The sequence below is a fragment of the Dendropsophus ebraccatus genome, chromosome 5 (assembly GCF_027789765.1).
Source record: "Dendropsophus ebraccatus isolate aDenEbr1 chromosome 5, aDenEbr1.pat, whole genome shotgun sequence".
Taxonomy (NCBI): domain Eukaryota; kingdom Metazoa; phylum Chordata; class Amphibia; order Anura; family Hylidae; genus Dendropsophus; species Dendropsophus ebraccatus.
Genome location: NC_091458.1, coordinates 65,366,417 through 65,388,128, shown reverse-complemented (window position 1 = coordinate 65,388,128; position 21,712 = coordinate 65,366,417). Strand labels below are relative to the sequence as shown.

At 46.7% G+C, this 21,712-nt stretch overlaps 2 protein-coding genes across 4 annotated transcripts in view; both read right to left on the bottom strand.

Annotated features, from left to right (window-relative positions):
• The window catches only part of LOC138793626 (short-chain dehydrogenase/reductase family 9C member 7-like), a 49,756-nt gene extending 48,884 nt beyond the window's left edge, over positions 1-872 (bottom strand). Inside the window, exon 1 of the mRNA XM_069972281.1 lies at positions 644-872. The gene's annotated coding sequence lies outside the window, so the exon portion shown is untranslated. The remainder of the gene's footprint in view (positions 1-643) is intronic.
• A 2,860-nt stretch (positions 873-3,732) lies between these two features.
• On the bottom strand, positions 3,733-20,213 carry LOC138792700 (short-chain dehydrogenase/reductase family 9C member 7-like). 3 transcript variants are annotated; one of them, XM_069970415.1, is made up of 5 exons: positions 20,172-20,213; positions 10,941-11,275; positions 8,119-8,377; positions 5,861-6,027; positions 3,733-4,092 (listed from the first exon to the last, which is right to left on the bottom strand). In XM_069970415.1, the coding sequence occupies exons 2-5, from the start codon at positions 11,254-11,256 to the stop codon at positions 3,872-3,874; spliced, it is 963 nt and encodes a 320-aa protein (XP_069826516.1). In that variant the 5' UTR covers positions 11,257-11,275; positions 20,172-20,213; the 3' UTR covers positions 3,733-3,871. The 3 variants fall into 3 exon arrangements, with proteins under 3 accessions (XP_069826516.1, XP_069826514.1, XP_069826515.1); XM_069970413.1 differs by lacking the exon at positions 20,172-20,213 and adding an exon at positions 19,985-20,151; XM_069970414.1 differs by lacking the exon at positions 20,172-20,213 and adding an exon at positions 19,989-20,151.
• Positions 20,214-21,712: the final 1,499 nt, after the last annotated feature.

Genomic DNA, 21,712 nt, shown 5'->3' with positions numbered 1-21,712 from the left:
AATGTGACCTGCTGACCTGGATCACAGCTGCTGTAGAGCCAGTGAGTGTGATCACCACCGCCTGTGATTTCATCACCTGGATCTGCAGCACAAGAGATCTTATCATCTGGACCACCACCCTCACCAGCTTCCTGGAGATCTGGATGACCACAGCCACCTGGATCACCACTACTACTGCCGGTGAGCGGATCACGTGGATTTCCACCATCAGCACCAGCGATCTGCAAGCAATCACAGCGAGTGCGACATTGTCCTGGACTATAACCACCAGCAGGATGCTGATCGGCTTCCTACAGAGTATCAGACTGATCCTGCGATGCTTCACCAGTACCGAGGAGCTGAGGAAATGCCTGGCCATCATCTCCAAGAAATTGCTCAGCGGCTTCCCCGCCGCCACCACCACAGCACGCTCCGAGGGACATCCCGACCGCCGACAGCGAATAATTTAATAACTTAAATAAAGGTTTTTCTTGTTGCCAAGAATGTGTACTTTTTTATGTCACTATACATTGTAGTAAGGTGTGCAAGGGTGTAAGTGTGTAATAATGATAATGTGGGACACTAAAAACACCATACACCACCTCTCTTACACTGTACCTGTCAGCTCTGCCCCCCCCAAAGATGGCCGCTCTGCCGTACTCACCGTTATTGTGTGAGGTGAGGAGGAAAGGGGAACTACAACCATGGTGGACGGCACACAGGAGCGCCCCCTGCTGGTCACTCTCCTTCTCCAGCTCTTCCCTCTGCCACTGGCTGTAGGAGTATACGCTGCCCAAACAAAAACACCCGGTGGGGTCTCAGTAGATTTATCCTTGTTTCCAGATAGTAACCAATCACAGCTCAGCTTTCACATATTATTTGCCTTGGTAAAGTGAAAGAGGAGCTCTGATTGGTTGCTATGGACTACTAAGGGAAATGCATTGTGCTGCTGTAGTAAGAGACCCATAGCAACCAATCACAGCTCAGCTTCATTTCTCACATTGCTCTGGGAACATGAAAGCTGAGTTGTGATTGGTTGCTATGGGCAACAAAGAGACTCTTACCATTAGAAAGCTTAAAGAGGTATTCCCCACAAGAGCTAAAATAATGTAATGCTCCCAAACCTAGCTGGCCTTACTCACCCAGTCCCTCTGAGTATTTTGAGACGTCTCCCATCTTTCTAGCTGCTGCCGTTCCTGAGTCACAAGTTTTTCTAAAAGCCAATCTATATCCAAGATAGGAAACTACATTTCCCATCATGCAATGCTTATGCCTGATGATGGTAAAGTAAAGCTGAGAAAATGAAGGAGATGATGACAGTGTAGCAGAGCGGAGATGGCGGTGTTGGTGCAGCAAAGCTGAGTTGGAAGTGACGGTGTAGCAGAGCTGAGTTGGGGGGACGGTGTAGTAGAGCTGAGTTGGGGGGGACGGTGTAGCAGAGCTGAGTTGGCGGTGACGGTGTAGCAGAGCTGAGTTGGGGATGATGGTGTAGCAGAGCTGAGTTGGCGGTGACTGTGTAGCAGAGCTGAGTTGGCGGTGACGGTGTAGCAGAGCTGAGTTGGGTATGACGGTGTAGCAGAGCTGAGTTGGCGGTGACGGTGTAGCAGAGCTGAGTTGGCGGTGACGGTGTAGCAGAGCTGTGTTGGGGGTGACGGTGTAGCAGAGCTGAGTTGGCGTTGACTGTGTAGCAGAGCTGTGTTGGCGGTGACGGTGTAGCAGAGCTGAGTTGGGGATGACGGTGTAGCAAAGCTGAGTTGGCGGTGACAGTGTAGCGGAGCTGAGTTGGGGATGACGGTGTAGCAGAGCTGAGTTGGCGGTGATGGTGCAGCAGAGCTGAGTTGGCGGTGACGTGTAGCAGAGCTGAGTTGGGGGTGACGTTGTAGCAAAGCTGAGTTGGGGATGACGGTGTAGCAGAGCTGAGTTGGCGGTGACGGTGTAGCAGAGCTGATATGGGGGGAAGGTGTAGCAGAGCTGAGTTGGGGGGACGGTGTAGCAGAGCTGAGATGGCACTGACCGAGTAGCAGAGCTGAGTTGGGGGGAAGGTGTAGCAGAGCTGAGTTGGCGGTGAAGGTGTAGCAGAGCTGAGTTGGCGGTGAAGGTGTAGCAGAGCTGAGTTGGGGGAAGGTGTAGCAGAGCTGAGTTGGCGGTGACGGTATAGTAGAGCTGAGTTGGGGATGACGGTGTAGCAGAGCTGAGTTGGTGGTGACGGTGTAGTAGAGCTGAGTTGGCGGTGACAGTGTAGCAGAGCTGAGTTGGGGATGACGATGTAGCAGAGCTGAGTTGGGGGGGACGGTGTAGCAGAGCTGAGATGGCACTAACCGAGTAGCAGAGCTGAGATGGTGAGTGCTGCGAGTGAAGGTGGTGCCCTGTGGCTGATCACGAAGGGGGGGTGCCACTTGGTGATCGTGCGGTGATCGTGGGGTTGGGTGCCGCTGGCGATAGTGGGGGCTTGCCGCGGGCGATGTTGGGGGGTGGGGAGAGCTTGCCGCGGGGTGATGTGGGGGGGGGTGCCGCGGGTGAGTGCGGAGGCTATGCCGTGGGTGAGTGAGGGATGCCACGGGTGATGGGGGGGCGGTTGGTTGTGGGGCGCGGGGCTGTGTGCTGCGGGTGAGTGCTGGACGGTGTGCCGGCAGGCTCTGGACACAGGGGGTGAGCTCTGGGCTGGGGGTGACCGGGTGGCTGCTGTTAGTTAGCTGCGCTGATCACTGTCTCCCTCTCTAACAGCAGCCACCCCATCAGTGTTCTCAGTCACTATGACAAAATCTCTGTTCTGATGGGAGACTTGGGAACCCATTCTATAAATCACTGAAAGTTCCATCAGTTGGACTGCCCATGGCCCTGTTCTGTCTGTACAGCGCAGATGGAAATTCCATCCATAAGATGGCCACACACATAGGAGCATGTGATAATAATAATATTCATTTGTATTGCGCCAACAGATTCCGCAGCGCATGCTCCGCAGAAATACGCTGCACCTGTTGTGAAGGTGGTGTTTATCTGGGCAAGTTGGTGGTGTACTGCTGAGGCACTAGTCATGGTGGCTAGGAGTGGTAGAATCCCACCCCTGGATGTATGGACACACAGCTTTTTAAAGTACAACAGTTAGTCGTGGTGTAGTTTGAGAAGAACCACAGAGTCCAGCAGTTAGACCTAAACAGGAAAACACTTTACTGAATCTTTAAAGGTGCAGTACAATCAATAGTCTTTGGTTCAATATAAGTGCAGCAATACAATCAATTGTGAGATTCTTTTGAGCTGGGTACTTGGGGTAGCACTTTGGACATATTTGAGCATCTCACTGGTGGAATAGATATATATTTTACCAGACCAACATCCTCTTGGGCAGTCTGGTGCCCTACCGGAAAATCTCTCCTCCAGATTGCGAGCCCTAAGCAACAAGAAAATTGTCAGTATTATTCACCCGGCGCAGTCGGACTATTTGTCCATAAGGAATGGCTTCATGTACCTGTGCCGCTATCCCCTATGGGCTGCTCCCTGTGACCCCCCCTCCCGCTCTTACCCGCCTGCTGTCAGCGCGTGTAATAATGCAGGCAGCGAGCAGGGAACGAGGAGCAAGTGAGTGCTGACCTGACAGGTCGACCCTTTGTAATAGGGTCTCAAGAGAGACTATCATTTTTACTTGAGCACCATGCGCTATTCATTCAAATATCAAGTACTTTCGAGTAGCGCAATACTTGAAATAGCTCGGACCTGCATGTTTGCTCATCTTTATTAATTCTATTCTAAGAAGTCTCAATGAGAAATCCATGTTATACTTTATTCAACATGTTTACAAGAAGGTGTACTATTATATCTCAGTTGGTGATAAAATTAATTGGAATTCCAACCAGCTTCATTGTAATTCATCCACTATTGGTTGTGCTTTGTTCTGTTAACATTTCATAAGAGCTGGTTTTGGTGATGATCGACCCAGCCAGTAGTCAGATAACACAGTAGGGAGATATGATACAGGAATGTAGATGAGCTTGGAGTCCAGGCCAGGAGAATATCTTGTCCAGGGGTATACAGCAGTCAGGGCATGCTCCATACAGCTTGTAACCTCATAAGTCTTGGGACTGGCAGTTCCTATCAATCCCTTCATCCCCTTCTCATCTGTGGATAAATGAGTAAAAATGTTTTGCTATAAAATATAACATATTATTTTCTATGAGTTCTAGACTTTAATTTTTATGATTCTTTGTAATTAAAAATAATAAAAAAAAATGTCTTCTAAACTTCCATCTTAAACATTTATGGCATCAGATATCTAATGGATATGCCATAAATGCTTGAGATGTGCAGGGTTCACATCAAGTGATAGCTGGTAGGAAAAAATGAAGCACCCCTGGCTGCAGCTTAGGGGCTATGGGTCATTTAGTTGAAGATTTTGATGTAACTGACAGGAAAATAACTATAACAATGCTGCACCATGTCACAGTAGCTATAATAGGAGGTAGCAGGACCTACAAAAGGACATGCACATGACTTCTACTGGTCCTCTAAGCTAGAGGGGAGAGCAGCAAGGCTACAGATGGGGTCTCTGTCAGGTTAGGGGGTCTATTTTGGTATATTTCATTTCCTGCTGGCTGTCTGTGCTATTACATGTACAGACAGCGAGCAGAAAGAATCGGGGAGACTGCAGGGAATTTCGGGGGGCTGTGTTCTGGTGGCCCATAGAAGACAGTGGCGATCTGCTGCGGCCGCTCCTGTTATATAGAGCAACAGCCAGCAGACTGCCACTATTGTTATCGTTTTCTTTCATCATGTTAAAAGACAAAGATCAGCTGACATTGTGCATGTCGGCTGATCATTGCCTTTTAACACCACCTTTTAAGATCCTTTTACTCTGAAAGATTATCTGACAGATTATCTGCCAAAGATTTGAAGCTAAAGCCAGGAATGGATTTGAAAAGAGGAGAAATCTCAGGCTTTCCTTTATGACCTGATCTCTGTTTATAGTCTGTTTCTGGCTTTGGCTTTAAATCCTTGGCAGATAATCTGTCAGATAATCTTTCTGTGTAAATGGACCCTTAAACCAAGCGATTATCATCTGTAACGACCGATAATTTGCTAAATACAGCTGATAATGGTTTTGTGTAATGGTGCGTTTACACAGGCAGATTTATCTGACAGATCTTTGAAGCCAAAACCAGGAACAGACTATAAACAGGGATCAGGTCAGAAAGGAAAGACTGGGATCTATCCTCTTTTCAAATTCATTCCTGGCTTTGGCTTCCAAAATCTGTCAGATAAATCTTTCTGTGTAAACGCACCCTAATAGGGCCTTAACTTAATATAATGATTATTTGTGGGAATTGTGAGTTTCAGGTGCAAAAGTTAACCTCTGAGTAGGAAATAAGGCCTAGCTACATGTGCTCCAATAAAGTCTTGGCACTTTAAAGGGAGCCCCTGTGCCCTACCTAAGGTGCTGACAGTATGGTGCTGTAGCTGGCCCCTAGTGAGCATGGTGCCTTTTGGTAATTTGTCCACAATCCTACTGCAATGAAGTGTCAAAGAGTTGTTTGTGTCACACTCTGGAAGAAGGGGTGGCTAAGCATTAAATAATTGAGAGTGTAGTGTTTCAACCGCCATGAGATAGATGTGTGTGTATATATATATATATATATATATATATATATATATATATATATATATATTAAATACCCTTGTATTTTCACAACTGTTATACAAGCTTGAAAAAAGGCCCTTGTGGCTGAAATGTCGCTGTGTTATTTATTAAATCTATACATGCTGATAAAATAAAAGTTGTAAGTAAGTCTGGTGACTTGGGGATATTCTGTTTGTATTTTTACTAAGGTGTGATGAAGGATTTGGGACACATGAAACAGTATCTGTATAACAACACATGTACTCAACTTACATTGCTCATAGTATTGCTGGCCATAGCTATCTTTAACACCTGTGGGGAGGTTTTCCCAAAGACGTTTTAGGTTATTTACGTGAGCATCAACTGCGAGTGTCATAGGCGTTTGGAAACAGCCAGGTTCTACGATGGAAACTTTTACGCCAAAGTCATGTACTTCCCTCCTGTAGATTAAAGAAACATTATTGTTAAATCATAAATCCTTCCTTCCTCCCTCCCTCCTTCCTTCCTCCTGAATTGTGACAATATGGAGTCGCACTCTCACTAAATAGAGTATCAGCCATACTTCCACTTTGCTACAGTACTTGTTTGTACCTTATGACATGCTTGAGAATGCTTGAGGCTCTGATATATGTGGGTGCCAAAATGCGTTGCGCTTATTATTAAATTATTTGTGCTACTTAATTGATGATCGATCTGTACTGCATCTATCACAAACTGTGGTAACCGCTAATCCGGCGCTTGGGATTTCATAGAGGCTCAAGTGGCACGATAGGTCTGGATCGAGCCATTGTGTCTAACATATTCCTGACACCTGTGGACACGGGTGGTGATCCCTTTTCCTTTGAGCTGCAGTGACTTATGTATACCACAACATGCTTCTATAGAGTTGTGCCTATTTGTGCACAACTCGATTAGGTGAGTTCATTTCAATAAAATTTTGTGTGTGCTCACCTTTTACTGATTGTATTGCACTAGGAAGCACCCTCTTGTTTGTCTCTATACTTTGCTACAGAACATCCAGATATATGACTATAAAATAAGTCTGGGAAAAAACGAAGTGTCAGTGCCTATATAATTTGTCTGGAGGTTACAAGTGCTATCAATTACTATAACTTTCCATCTGGTCTGACTATACATATATTTGCAAGATTATTAAATGGAAACATCTGTCATTTTTATAGTAGGTAAACTTCAACTGTGAGAGACAGAATCTATAAAAGAATTTCCAGAAAATCAAATTGTTTTATTTTTAAATAATTATTTAGCATTTTGCATAAAATAAGTATTTCACACAATAATATCTGGTGCAGTTTCAGGGGTCAGATGTTTCCTGTAGGTCTTGATCAAGTTTGCACACACTGCAGCAGGGATTTTATCCCACTCCTCCAAACAGAACATTGAGTTTCAGCTCCCTTCAAAGATTTTCTATTGTGTTTTGATTGGTTACTCCGGGACATTGAAATGCTTCTTACGGAGCCACTACTTAGTTGCCCTGGTTGTGCGTTTGGATTCATCTTCAATGCTCTTGCTGAGGAAAGGAGGCTGCTGGGCAAAACCTTTTGATACATGACCCCATCTATTCTCCCTTCAATATGGTGCAGTTTCCCTGTACCCTTTCCAGAAAAGCAGCTCCAAAGTATGATGTTTCCACCCCCATGCTTCATGGTTGGGACTGTGTTCCTGGGGCTGTACTCACCCTTCTTCTTCCTCCAAACATGACAAGTGGAGTTACAAAAAGTTCTACTTTGGTCTTATCTGACCATATGACCTTCTCCTCTGGATCATCCAGATGGTCAATGGAGATCTTTAAATGGACCTAGACATGAGTTGGCATAAACAGAGGGACCTTGCATGCCCTGCAGGATTTTAATCCAAGACAGTGTAGTAGGTTACTAACATTAATCTTTAAGTCCAAGGTCTCTTCAGGTCTTTTACCAGGTCCTTCCATGTAGCTCTGGGCTGATTTCTAACCTGACTTTATTAGAATCATCCTTACCTCATGAGGTGAAATCTTGCATGGAGCACCAGACCAATATATATATACACTGTTAAGTTAGCTAGACTAGTACTGTACAGATGATTTAAACACTGTAAACTGTATATCTATTTATAATAGGGATGGTCCGAACCGAGTTCGGTTTCGTACGAACCCCAACTCTCGGAAATGATTCCCACTGTCTGCCGCTCCGTGCAGAGGGTGAATACAGCGGGAGGACCGCCTGGAAAACTGTGATACAGCCATAGCCATAGGCTGTATCCCAATTTTCTAGGCGGTCCTCCCGCTGTATCCACCCAGTGCACGGAACGGGCAGACAGCGGGAATCTGATGCAGAGCGTTCGGGTTCATACGAACCCGAACCTCGGCAGTTTCGGACAATCCCTAATTTATAATCCCATGGTTTCATTAACTGCAAGGAGGATAGGCAACTGGGCATAAAATGCAGCAACAGCCATTTTTATTAGCTCTTACCTTAGATGTACCAATTTTACCAGTATTGAAAGTCTTTTATCACCATTTTACACAAACTCACCTTAAACTATCGGAGAAAGCCTCCACACCATACTTGGATACGCAATATCCTCCACCAACAGCTGCTAGTCTTCCTAAAGCAGCAGATACATTAACAATACGTCCTTGGGCTTTTCTTAAAAGGGGCAGAAGCTGTAGGGTCACGTCTATCATACCAACCAAATTTATATTCAGGACCTTCAAGAAATCCTCCTTTTTTTGCCATTCATTGGGAGCAAAACAAAAGCAAAATCCAGCATTATTAACCAAGCCCCAGAGTCCTGAAATGCAGAAAAAGACAAAGCAAAATTGACAACCTAAATCAACAAACTACATATCAATATCAAAACTGTTTTCATGTCTTACCGGACACTTATCCTTTTTGTCTTAATACTTAAAGTAGTATTTAGAGATGAGCGAACCGGGTTCGGGTTCGAGTCAATCCGAACCCGAACGTTCAGTATTTGATTAGCTGTGGCTGCTGAACTTGGATAAAGCTCTAAGGTTGTCTGGAAAACATGGATACAGCCAATGACTTTATCCATGATTTCCACATAGCCTTAGGGCTTTATCCAAGTTCAGCAGCCACAGCTAATCAAATGCCGAAAGTTCAAATGCCGAAAGTTCGGGTTCAGATCGACTCAAGCATGCTCGAGGTTCGCTCATCTCTAGTAGTATTCTTATATGGAAATGAGGGCTTCATGGCCTTCTCCTGCCTGCTTGGCAGGGGTGATCAGGAAGTCGAAAACAGCTTAGTTAGCTGTTTAATGCAATTTGCATTACTCCCATTGACTTTAAAGTGTACCTGTCATTAAAACTTTTAAAATCTGAACCAACAGGTCATGTGATATAAAGCAAGTTTGTAATTTACATGAATATTTTTTTTTTTGTTATGTTCTTGTGTTGGCTGAAAAAAAAAGAGACAAAAAGCAGGAAGTCCCGGTCATCTGAGCGCTCACAGAGAAAGCACTGTGTTTTCTCTCTTTTTTTTTAAACCAGCACAAGACTAAAAAGCTGACTTCAGGAGACTGGACCTGGATACAAGTAAGTATAGTTTTATTATACAGCATGATAACAAAAATGTAAATTGTAAATATGCTTTATTTTACATCCCCTGTTGATTTAGATTTTGAAAGTTCTAATGACAGTGACACTTAAAAGACAGTTGGGTAAACAGCGTAGCACACTGTTTCTTTAACTCCTAGAGATAGGACCCACATCTCTGGATACTCAATAAAAGTCCCACATGCAGGGGCATAGCTAGAGGCTCATGGGCCCTGGTGTAAAAGTTTAACCTGGGCCCCAGGTTAAAGATGCACAAGACTAGGAAGGCACATTATGGGCTATGTACAGCACATGATGGGCACACTATGGGCTATGTACAGCACATGATGGGCACACTATGGGCTATGTACAGCACATGATGGGCACACTATGGGCTATGTACAGCACATGATGGGCACACTATGGACTATGTACAGCACATGATGGGCCCACTATGGGCTATGTACAGCACATGATGGGAACACTATGGGCTATGTACAGTACAGGAAGGCACACTATATGATGTGTACAGCACAGGGAGGCATGAGGAACCAGTTTCTGCACATAAGAATATAAAATCCAGCAGATAGTTTATGCAGTGTGTAGAGTCCTTACCAGCAGCTGCAGGCCCAGCATGGCAGGTCTCAGGGTGGCTCGAGAGCACACAGAGCTGAGGGGAGGAGGGGGAGGGGCGGCTGTTCTCTACTGTAGCTCTGTCCCTCATCCTCCTCCTCTCCGTCCACAGACACATTGGAAATTAGGGGCTGCCGCTTAATAAGTAAGTGCGCTGCTGAGGCAGATAGTGACTCCCCTGCCCAAACTCTCCTGTCCTCCCCCTCCTTACAGATGAAAATCTCCCCTGCGGGCCCCCCTTGATGACGGGCCGGGTTGCAAGTGCGACCTCTGCGACCTCTATAGCTACGCCACTGCCCACATGGGAATATGGCTTTACAGAAGTTGTTTGACCATTAAAGGTCTGTTATGGAGAGGTCAGGGTGCAGTTAGATAGAAAAAAAAAACTATACTTATGTTCCTTGCTCCCTCTCACCATTTAGCACTTCTTTGTGTCGGTGTTGGCACAGGAACCTCCTATTAGCTAATAAGTGGCTGCAATGATTCCCTGGCCTCAGCCACTGATTAAGTGAGCAGGTCTTTGTGTCAACACCGAGACAAAGGAAGTGCGGTACAGCAGGATTGGACTCTGTGGCACAGAGGATAGTGAGGGAGGAAAGGAGGAAGGTAAGCATATGTTTTATTTTCTATTTTACTCCACCCTGAGCACAGTTGGTATAAAAAAACCTCTGTAATACCTCTCACCTATTTCTGTCAGATTCTATGGATAATGAATGAAGTGGCAGTGTGCATGCGCAAGAGTTGCTCTACTCCAACAGAAAACTTGATACTCCATTCTTTAGATCACATGGGGAAGCCTGACTGTGATACTGCTGACTGGGTCACATAGTAAAAGCCCCATGTGATTCCCAACAGTGACAGTAAGGAAAGTGTAATCACAAAGAACTCCAAGTGCTGGAGAAGAACATCGGTCACATCACTAGTGTTAGTACAATGCTGGAATCCACAGTATGGTGCCCAGAAGCAGGGTCTATAAATATAGAGACATTTATTATCTTTCTACACCTTGGTTTAGGTATCACTAAAGTTGCTATTCTTTATGTAATCTCCCACAAAATCAGACAAGGCACATCAACCACTGATGCACCACATTAATTATGCAAATCAGGTAAATCTAAAAGCATGGCATAAAATGCAAGTTATATAGGTATAGAAAAAAATGATCACCTGAATCTCCAACTATAGTTGACACACTCTCGGCAGCAGAGCTTACACTTTTGCTGTTAGTAACATCCAATATAATTGTTTGCAGTCTACTAGAGGTCTCTTTCTTTAGGTCCTTCGCCCCATGATCGGTCAGACAAGCAGCCAGAACCTTCATCCCACGTTTGTCCAGTTGCTTGGCCAGCAGGTTTCCAAATCCAGTGTCACACCCAGTGATAAAGACATATTTGTCTGTAAGATTCTCCAGGATCAGACTTTGTCTGTACCATCTGTACAAGAACATCAGGGCAAATACCACCAGCAGAAGGAGAAGCCACATGATGAGTTATAGTCTTATCCTGTAATAGAATTCAGTAATTTAAGGTAATTGTTGTTTTATAAGTAATATTACTGAAAAAAACATGTCCAATGTATAATTCCAGGTATAACACTGAAAATGTTGTTTTTAGCCAGGTATATGGATCTCTAACGGTGCTCAAAGTTAGATTCATTCATACTTTGTGGGAGATCTGCCCAGAATCATCAAATGTGGAAGCTTCCGATCCGCCAAAGACATAAAACCCCAGGGAGAACAACACCATGACGGACTTTCCTAAAACACGAGCACAACCAACACTGTGATGGGGAGGCCCTAAACACAGGTACAGAGCTTCAACCTTCATCAGAGCCCACTCATCTGTTTATACTCAATAAACAGTGGCATACGTAACCTACAGTTGTATGAGCTTGTAATGCACAGATGTTATGTATTTCATCTTTTACCATAAAATAACAAGCTCCATACTTCAGACAAGGTAGTCAAAACAATCTTCAAACTAAATATTAAGCTCCAACAAATAATCAGAAAAGATTACAAACCTGTGTCACATAAACATAATGAAGAAAATCATGCAAATTGATATGATTATACATCAACAAAATAAACTAAAACCTAGATATCAAAGTTATGCACGTTGTGCAATTATGAGTTGTATAATTGAGCTCATACATAATTGAAGGACAATACTTTTGTTCAATGTCACTTCTATCCACCCTTGGCTATTTGAAGGTACATTCACACGTGCAAAAGATTTCACGCTGCAAATCTGATTTGCATTAAAGTCTATGGAACTTTATTTTCAGCATTTTTTTTTATTTCACTGCAATAATAGAGTGCCATGGCATTTGAAAACTATTTTGCTGCTGTTATATAAAAAATAATACAAAAAACATTATAACCTCTCCTGCCTCCGCCGGTATACTCCTGAAGTGTCTCTGGGTTCCTCGCTGACAGTCACTGCGTTTTCCAAGACAAACATGTCTCAGCAGTGACAGCTCGCTCACCCAATCAGTGACTGTGACGCTGTCCCATCTGAATCCCAGTGAGTGGGCTGTCACTGAGCGGAGGACACAGAGACACCATAAAAGAAGAGTGCAAAGAGGTAAGAAGGCCTTCTTTATTATTTTGTATTTAATGCTGCTAACTGCTGGGGCCATCAGACAGTGAGAGTAGTCAGGAGTCAGAATCAAAGCAGCCAGGACCAGGGACATAGCTAGGATTCATGGGGCCCCATGGCAAAAAACTGTACAGGGCCCATGAATCCTGTACGTCCCCACCCCCCATAGATGGCCAACTTTCAAACACACACAATGACGGACATATAAACACACAGAGGCACCATTTACATATATACAAATACACCACTGACATATACATATTTACACTGGAATGTGATTACACTAGTGATGACATATACACCATGAATAGACCATATACAGGGAAATCATCTCCCAAGTGTAATAAGAACCAGAAATAATATCTGCTGCATTTTCTTTTAGTGGTGGGTTCTTTTATTAGAGCCCAGCATTAATAGAAACTGCTGCAGAACATCTTTGGGAGCAAACCTGTCAATCACTTGAGACACTGCTGACACACACACACACACACACACACACATATACACCAGTGTTACAGACACTACTGTATACACATATACAGGGCCGTTTCTAGGGCCGGGCGGGCCAGGCCACCGCACAGGGCGCCAACAGCTAGGGGGCGCCCGGCGGCCCCCAACAGCACCCGGGCCCCCGCACTCACTAAATCAGCAGGGCCTCCTGCACCGCATCGCCCGCCGCTATCGTGCGCCCCCCGGGAGGGGGGCGGGGGGGGGTGGTGCTGGTGCGGGGGTGTGATGGGTCCGCAGAGGTGAGCTTCCGGCACAGACAGCCTCTGTCAGACAAGCCGGAAGCTCACAGCTGCAGCCCCGAACCTCTCTCCTGCTCGATGACGTCATTTGTGCTGGGACCGCGGAGCTGCAGCTGTGAGCTTCCAGGTTGTCTGACAGAGGCTGTCAGTGCCGGAAGCAGCTCACCCCCGCCTTGTAACAGCATCAGAGAGGCGACCCGGGCTGTTCCCCCTGCCCCCCCCCTCACTGCTCCTCCTGCCCCCTTGTTGCTCAGCCTGACCCCCCCCTCCCTCTGCCCGCAGACTGCCCCCTCCTGATCCCTATACTCCCCCTGCCACCTTAGCTGCCCCCCCGCCTGTCACCCCAGCTGCCCCCATCTTGTCCCCCTGCCACCTTAGCTGCCCCCCCTGCATGTCACCCCAGCTGCCCCCATCTTCTCCCCCTGCCACCTTAGCTGCCCCCCTTGCCTGTCGCCCCAGCTGTCCCCATCTTCTCCCCCTGCCACCTTAGCTGCCCCCCCTGCCTGTCACCCCAGCTGCCCCCATCTTCTCCCCCTGCCACTTTAGCTGCCCCCCTGCCTGTCACCCCAGCTGCCCCATCTTCTCCCCCTGCCACCTTAGCTGCCCCCCTGCTTGTCACCCCAGCTGCCCCATCTTCTCCCCCTGCCACCTTAGCTGCCCCCCTGCCTGTCACCCCAGCTGCCCCCATCTTCCCCCCTGCCACCTTAGCTGCTCCCTGCCTGTCACCCCAGCTGCCCCCATCTTCCCCCCGCCACCCCAGCTGCCCCCATCTTCCCCCCTGCCTTCCCAGCTGCCCCCACTACCAACTTAGCTGCTCCCACTGCCCATCTGCTCTCCTTGCCCCCCGGCCGCTCCCTCTCCCCTCCCTGCCCTCTGGCTGCTCCCCTTGCTCCCCCCCAGCTTTCTTCCTCTCACCGTAGCTGCGCGCCCTGTCCCGTCACCCCAGCTTCTCGCCCTGTCACCCCAGCTGCGAGCCCTGTCCCTGTCACCCCAGCTTCTCGCCCTGTCAACCCAGCTGGGCGCCCTGTCCCTGTCGCCCCAGCTGCGCACCCTGTCCCTGTCACCCCAGCTGGGCACCCTGTCCCTGTCACCCCAGCTTCTCGCCCTTCCCCTGTCACCCCAGCTGGGCACCCTGTCCCTGTCACCCCAGCTTCTCTCCCTGTCCCTGTCACCCCAGCTGCGCACCCTGTCCCTGTCACTCCAGCTTCTCGCCCTCCCCCTGTCACCCCAGCTGCTCCCACTGCCCCCCTAGCTGCTCGCATAGCTTCTGCCCCTTCCGCTGTCACCCCATCTGCTCCCTTTCTAACCCCAGCTGCTCTCCCTGTCCCTGCCCCCTAGCTGCTCCCCTCCCCCAGTCACCCCAGCTGCTTCCCCTGCCCCCCTAGCCGCTCCCCTTGTCCCTTCCCCCCTAGCCGCTCCCCTTGTCCCTTCCCCCTAGCTGCTCCCCCTTTCCCTGCACCCATAGCTTCTCCCCCTCCCGCTTTCACCCCATCTGCTCACCTTGTCACCCTCGCTGCTCCCCCTGTCCCTGCCCCCTAGCTGCTCCCCCTCCCCCAGTCACCCCAGCTGCTTCCCCTGCCCCCCTAGCTTCTCCCCTTGTCCCTGCCCCCCAGCTGCTCCCCCTTTCCCTGCATCCATAGCTTCTCCCCCTCCCGCTGTCACCCCAGCTGCTCCCCTGTCCCCTGTCACCCCCAGCTGCCCCTCTGCAAATGAGTTGTGGTCAGAGAAGTGTTCATGATGGCTGCGCCAGATGGAGAGGAAAGCAAAGAGTGAGTGAGAAGACGTCACCTGTGAGTCTTTAGTAACTGCACTGTAATCACTTCTATAGTGTGCAGAGCCTGTGTACCATTGGTGTCTAAATGGGTCAGTGTATTGTTTGCGGTAGTGTACTGACACAGCCCCGCGGTCACTACAGTACACTAGCGCAAACTTTTAAACTAGGACCCAACAGCTGCTGGCACTACAACTCCCAGCATATCCTAAGGGCTGCAGACTGTTAGTTCATGCTGGGAGTTGTAGTACCTGCAGCTGTTGTAGTTGGGTCCTATACACTGGATGCTTTGTGGCATATAAGAATACATAGATCTGTGGGGGCTCAGTGCATGGAAGTGACCCCAGAACATTACTAATAGGGGACAGAACAAAAACATCTACCTCTATCCCCTATTAGTGATGTTCTGGGATCACTTCCCTACACTGAGCCCCCACAGATCTATGTATTCTTATATGCCACAAAGCATCCAGTGTATAATGCACCTAGGATCCATCTACAACAGCTGCAGGCACTACAACTCCCAGCATATGCTGACAGTCTGCAGCCCTCAGGATATGCTGGGAGTTGTAGTACAGTGTAGACAGATTTATTGCTCTACCTTCAGGTCTGATGGTTGTCACCCACAGATTGCCGCTACCGGGAGCCTCTGTACACAATGATTTGTTAAAGGGTTGTCCGCTAAGAAACTACAACTCGCAGCATACCCTGAGAGCTGTATAAATGTAGGGTGTTCTCAGAGTTTTAGTTAGACTGAAAACACATGGGATTTGTCACAGATACAGATGTCTCAGCATGCAAGGTGCCTAGGGCAGCATGAACTCTAAATACAGGCCTGCTCTAGACCAGCCAGGTTTCTCAATCTGCGCCACGCAGGTTGAGGGGGTATGGCAGGAGGCATCAGGGACCAAAAGGAGAGGACCTTAATTTAAAAAAATCAAGCCAGGGCTGAGCAGTTAGAGCACTGTCGGCTCCTGTCACACGGAACCGACAGTGCAGTGTGTACACTGCTCCTTCCCAGGGACCCGAATCTTGATAAAAGCCCCAGTTCCTTTCCCTGCGCTGAACTGAGTAAGGTCCAGGAAGGGGGGGGGGGGGCGCTTTTATCAGGATTTGCCCTGTTGCCAAAATGGCCTAGAAACTGCCCTGTACATATATAGCCAGAGAAACATGCACACACTGACATATACATATACCCACAGATACATACATACACTCACTGACATATACATATACAGTACATACACTCACCGGCCACTTTATTAGGTACACCTGTCCAACTGCACATTACCACTTAATTTCTAATCAGCCAATCACATGGCGGCAACTCAGTGCATTTAGGCATGTAGACATGGTCAAGACAATCTCCTGCAGTTCAAACCGAGCATCAGTATGGGGAAGAAAGGTGATTTGAGTGCCTTTGAACGTGGCATGGTTGTTGGTGCCAGAAGGGCTGGTCTGAGTATTTCAGAAACTGCTGATCTACTGGGATTTTCACGCACAACCATCTCTAGGGTTTACAGAGAATGGTACGAAAAAGAAAAAACATCCAGTGAGCGGCAGTTCTGTGGGCGGAAATGCCTTGTTGATGCCAGAGGTCAGAGGAGAATGGACAGACTGGTTCGAGCTGATAGAAAGGCAACAGTGACTCAAATAGCCAACCGTTACAACCAAGGTAGGCAGAAGAGCATCTCTGAACGCACAGTACGTCGAACTTTGAGGCAGATGGGCTACAGCAGCAGAAGACCACACCGGGTGCCACTCCTTTCAGCTACGAACAGGAAACTGAGGCTACAATTTGCACAAGCTCATCGAAATTGGACAGTAGAAGATTGGAAAAACGTTGCCTGGTCTGATGAGTCTCGATTTCTGCTGCGACATTCGGATGGTAGGGTCAGAATTTGGCATCAACAACATGAAAGCATGGATCCATCCTGCCTTGTATCAACGGTTCAGGCTGGTGGTGTCATGGTGTGGGGAATATTTTCTTGGCACTCTTTGGGCCCCTTGGTACCAATTGAGCATTGTTGCAACGCCACAGCCTACCTGAGTATTGTTGCTGACCATGTCCATCCCTTTATGACCACAATGTACCCAACATCTGATGGCTACTTTCAGCAGGATAATGCGCCATGTCATAAAGCTAGAATCATCTCAGACTGGTTTCTTGAACATGACAATGACTTCACTGTACTCAAATGGCCTCCACAGTCACCAGATCTCAATCCAATAGAGCATCTTTGGGATGTGGTGGAACGGGAGATTCGCATCATGGATGTGCAGCTGACAAATCTGCGGCAACTGTGTGATGCCATTATGTCAATATGGACCAAAATCTCTGCGGAATGCTTCCAGCACCTTGTTGTATCTATGCCACGAAGAATTGAGGCAGTTCTGAAGGCAAAAGGGGGTCCAACCCGTTACTAGCATGGTGTACCTAATAAAGTGGCCGGTGAGTGTATATACACAGATACATATGTACACTGGCACACATACACAGCACTTACAGCTCCCCCAGGCTTCCCACTCCTCCTTCTGTAGTAGGCTGATCCTTACACAAAGGTATTGAGGACCTTTGAGTCATGTGATCAGGTCCTTCATCCCTCTCCTTTTTTGCCGTGCAGATTCTGGCAGGTCCTGCTCCTCTGTCCCTCTCCTTCTGTTTCGCATCCCGTTTAACCTGCACTTCAGTGAGCGGGCTAAAGAGTACGGTGCCGGGTCCCTCTTCCTGGGCGGGGGGGAGATGTGGTGGTCGGCTATCAGTGGCATACCTAACATGAAGGCAGAGCAGGGCTTTCTGGTGCCCCCTTCCTGCAAGGGCCCCATAGCAGTCGCCTTCCCTGCCTTCATGGTAGCTACGCCACTGGCCAGGACATATAAGCCACAAATTAGAACCAAAATCAAAGTCCAATACAAGCCCGGGGTCAAAACCAAGAGAGCAAAACAACAGAACCAAAAGGAATAAAGTATAACAAGTCAAGGTAAGAAGTACAGTGAGGAGCGAGGTACAAAATCTGGATACAGGCTGAGGTCAGGAAACACTAGCAGAGCTCTGGTACACAAGATTTAAAAACACAGGATGAACGCTGGTGCAGTGATAGGCTGCTTATCCGCCTCTGCCACCGCAGCACCACCGAGGGGACCACGACTGAAGTGCAGCCAGGTAAGCATTTATCAAACACTATAAACTAAGGCAAAAACTAAACTTAATGTCTACACAAACTGAAGTATATTCTCAAAGCTAATGCACAAGATAAGACACCTTGTTAAAAACAAGATACAAAGAATGCAAAGATTTCACTGAGCTGAGCAAGCTGCTATGAATCACCCTGCTTTCCAAAATAGAGATAAGCTTTCAAGACATCTTTTGCAGTGTAGAGATCAAAACACATACACACATTCATCCATGCCTAAAGGGGAACTCCAGCAATCCTGTAAAAAATAAAATCTATCATCTAACTCAGGGGTGGACAATTATCGTGCACCGGTGTGCTGTGAGAATGAACGCTGGGGGTCTTCACCAGGCAGAGTAAGGGTGAGTGTCCATGAGGGTGAGTGTGTGTCTATGTGGGAAAGGAAGGGAGAGCAGGGGCCGTACATTGGCGCATGCTGTGTCAGCAGCACTGTGAACATTACGTTTTGGGGCCCCATGAATCCAGTATGCTGTAAAAGTAATGTTTAGACTGCTGCTGACACAATACATTACCTATCCTTGATCCAGGGCTCATCCTGCTCCTCTTCTCCCCGGGTCCCGCACGCTGCAGCTTCAGAGTGGCCTGTCATAGCTGACAGGACGCTCAGCCAATCACAGGCCGCGGCCTGTATTTACACAGAGAGATTATTGGATTTTTGAAGCCAAAGCCAGGAACAGACTATAAACAGAGAACAGGTCATAAAAGGAAAGACTGAGATTTCTCCTCTTTTTAAATCCATTCCTGGCTTTGGCTTGGGGGACTCTTCAGTCTGAGCTTAACCCTAAGACAGAGACCTAGTACTACCCTACCTTGCGGTCTCCAACCTGGTGGGGCAGAAGGCAGTCATATATGAAAAACCCATATGAGTACAAGACTTTTTTCTTTCAAGTATCTACACTACAATCCCAGCAGAGTACTGCACTAATTAGACAAGTGTACCTGAAGAGTTGTATTGTTTTTCTGCACTACACCTGTGAGCAATTTTTCCATACTGTATACCTTTTGTATTGCACTGAAGCTTTTAAAAGTATCAACTGGTAAAGTGCTGAACTCTGCCACCTTCTTTGCGACCCTCACCTGCACCTTTACACCACACTACTATTCTACCAAGGGACCAGTGCCCGTGTGTCCAGGGGTGGCTACTCCTGGAAACCGTGACAAAACCAACCCCAAACACAAGAAGCCCACCAACAGTCACAACACCAGTGTGCAGCAGCCCAGACCACGGCACCCAGATTACCCTTCTATTATGCAGGTCAGTACCGGCCTATATACATGTATACACAGCAGTGGTGCATGGGTTCTGGGACCCAGCACAAATATATTCAGCAAGTATTTGTATTCTTTGCCACATCTGGAGCTCCTTCTTCTTTGTAATCACATCAATAGGTTTGCCATCTCTCAAACACTTAAACCATGACTATCTTAAAGGGGTATTCTGCTAAAACATAACTTTTGATAGGTTGCTGCCCATGGTGAGACTAACAATTAATTCCTTACTTATTATTATTATTATCTATTCAGTCTCCTTCACCCAGTTCTCAGCTGCTGAAGACACAAAAAAACTGTGTGAGCTTTTTTCTTCCTCTACCCCTCCCTTCCGAGACGGCTGATGTAAACATTGCCTGGCAGTCAATGTTGTAATGGCTGGGTCTTGTTTACAGGGACTTGTTTATATCAGCTGTATCAGAAGGGTGGGGGGAGGAGGGGGAGAAAGAGAGAAAATCTCCCACAGTTTTTGTGTTTTCAGAAGAAACCAGCAGCTCAGAACTGGGGGGAGGAGACTGAAAGGATAATAACAAGTATGGACAAAATTGTTAGTCTCATCATGGGCAGCAACACATGAAAAGTTATGTTTTAGTGGAATACCCCTTTAATCCAACGGTTATAAACGTACCTACTCATGCCTCTGTAGTAAGTTTTGTTCTCCCAGGGCTCCAGCAAGAGTATGTGAAAGCGTCTGGACTGTCTAACAGGAATGGTGTTCAGCCTGTCGGAGGAGAGAGACGCTGGTCCAATCAGAGCTAACTCTGACTCCTCACACCCTCCCTGCTGCTGATTTAGACGGGTGCAGGCATTCTTACCTCACCCATGATCAAGTCTTCTGTCTGTCTTGTGCATTTACCTTGTGCTGCTGGTTAAAATTTTAACTCTTTTCTCCCATGTTGTGTACTTTGCTCTTTTGGATACTGATTTCGCTTTGACGCCACCTCCTGGTTTCGTCTTGGCATGTAGGTTTTTTTCTTCTAGTTAACCCCTTTAATGTTTTCTCTGGTTTGACTTATGGCTGGGACTTGTGGTATATTTTATTGTAACTCTGCATTTAGCTTCAGCTCCTGGTTTTGATTTGGTGTTGGCATTGCCTTTGGTTCTTTCCCCTTTGATTGCATTTCCTGGTTCTGACTACTGGCTTGAACTTGTGGATCTCCTGTTTGTTATTTTGCTTAGCCGTGGTATTCTTTGTCTTTCCAAGACTGGTGACTATTTCATTTCCAATCCTGTGCACAAAGCCGGTGTAGGGATCATTGCCCAGTTGGGAACTGCTATTTATGGCAGGTCATCCAAACAGGCAGGGATGAGCCGTGGGCTCAGTTTAAGGCTCAATGCTTTCCTGCCCTGGATATGTCACTAACACATGAACACTTGGCAGCCAAAATAGGTAAAAGTGTTCCCACCATAAAATCTTATCAAATTTACTCACATCACCTTTTTTATTTAAAATGTTTTATGCAATTTCACACTATATACTGGATTAATGGACAGAGTTGTTCAAATACCGGATTATTGGAATTTTGCTAAATATAAACTTAAACTTAAACAGGTATCTTGGCAATTACACCAATTACGTTTTACCAAATATTATCAAAAACAGGCTCAGATATGTTTTTAACCCATTAAAGAACATACCTTTTTTGCTCTTAAAAGGGAAATCAAACAAAAAAATATGTTAGTATAGGAGACCATGAGACCTGCAAATAAATAATTACATATATGTGTGTGTGTGTATGCCCAAAGTGCGTAGTGCTTAGATGATATAAATATTAGATACCTCCAAAAATATTAATTTCCAGGTTATGATGCTTCTTAAGTCATTTATCAAATTTGCATAAAACTGTTGATCCGACACACATCCAATGCAGCCTGCCTAAATTCTATACATAGCTTATACCAACTCTGACTGCTTCACATGCAGCACCATACTATCCACCCGTACACGTTTTGCCCAGATACTTCATCAGGAAAGCATGGGAGGGGTTATTTTTTCCTGATTCTGTGGATTTTTTTCTCTTTGGTGGTTGTTTCCTTTTTTACATTTCTGTGGATGACAAGGTTGGATTGTGCAGCAACTTACAAGCTGTGGCTTGCAGACCTGTATCCCCCACTGTAGAGTAAGTAGCATGTTGGTTGAGTTAGGACACTTGTTCATTGATCTTATTGGATACTTGAGTCTCTGAGTGCTGCTCATGTTTTTTCTTCCCATGAGTATACAGACAGATATAAATGAGGGCTCACGTCATATTTGGCTATCCTGTTACATGGTTAATAATGTTGGAAAAAAAAGACAAAAAAAGAGTTTATCACATTCAACCTATAACCCTGTGTTGATCCATAGGAAGGCAAAAAA

What these genes read in the sequence shown, in the direction of transcription:
- LOC138792700 (XM_069970415.1), bottom strand. Translation starts at nt 11,256, where the DNA reads ATGTGGCTTCTCCTTCTGCTGGTGGTATTTGCCCTGATGTTCTTGTAC. An exon ending in AACTATAGTTGGAGATTCAG is followed by an intron (nt 8,378 to 10,940) that starts GTGATCATTTTT and finishes TCTGCATTTCAG; the next exon opens with GACTCTGGGGCTTGGTTAAT. An exon ending in GCTTTCTCCGATAGTTTAAG is followed by an intron (nt 6,028 to 8,118) that starts GTGAGTTTGTGT and finishes TTTAATCTACAG; the next exon opens with GAGGGAAGTACATGACTTTG.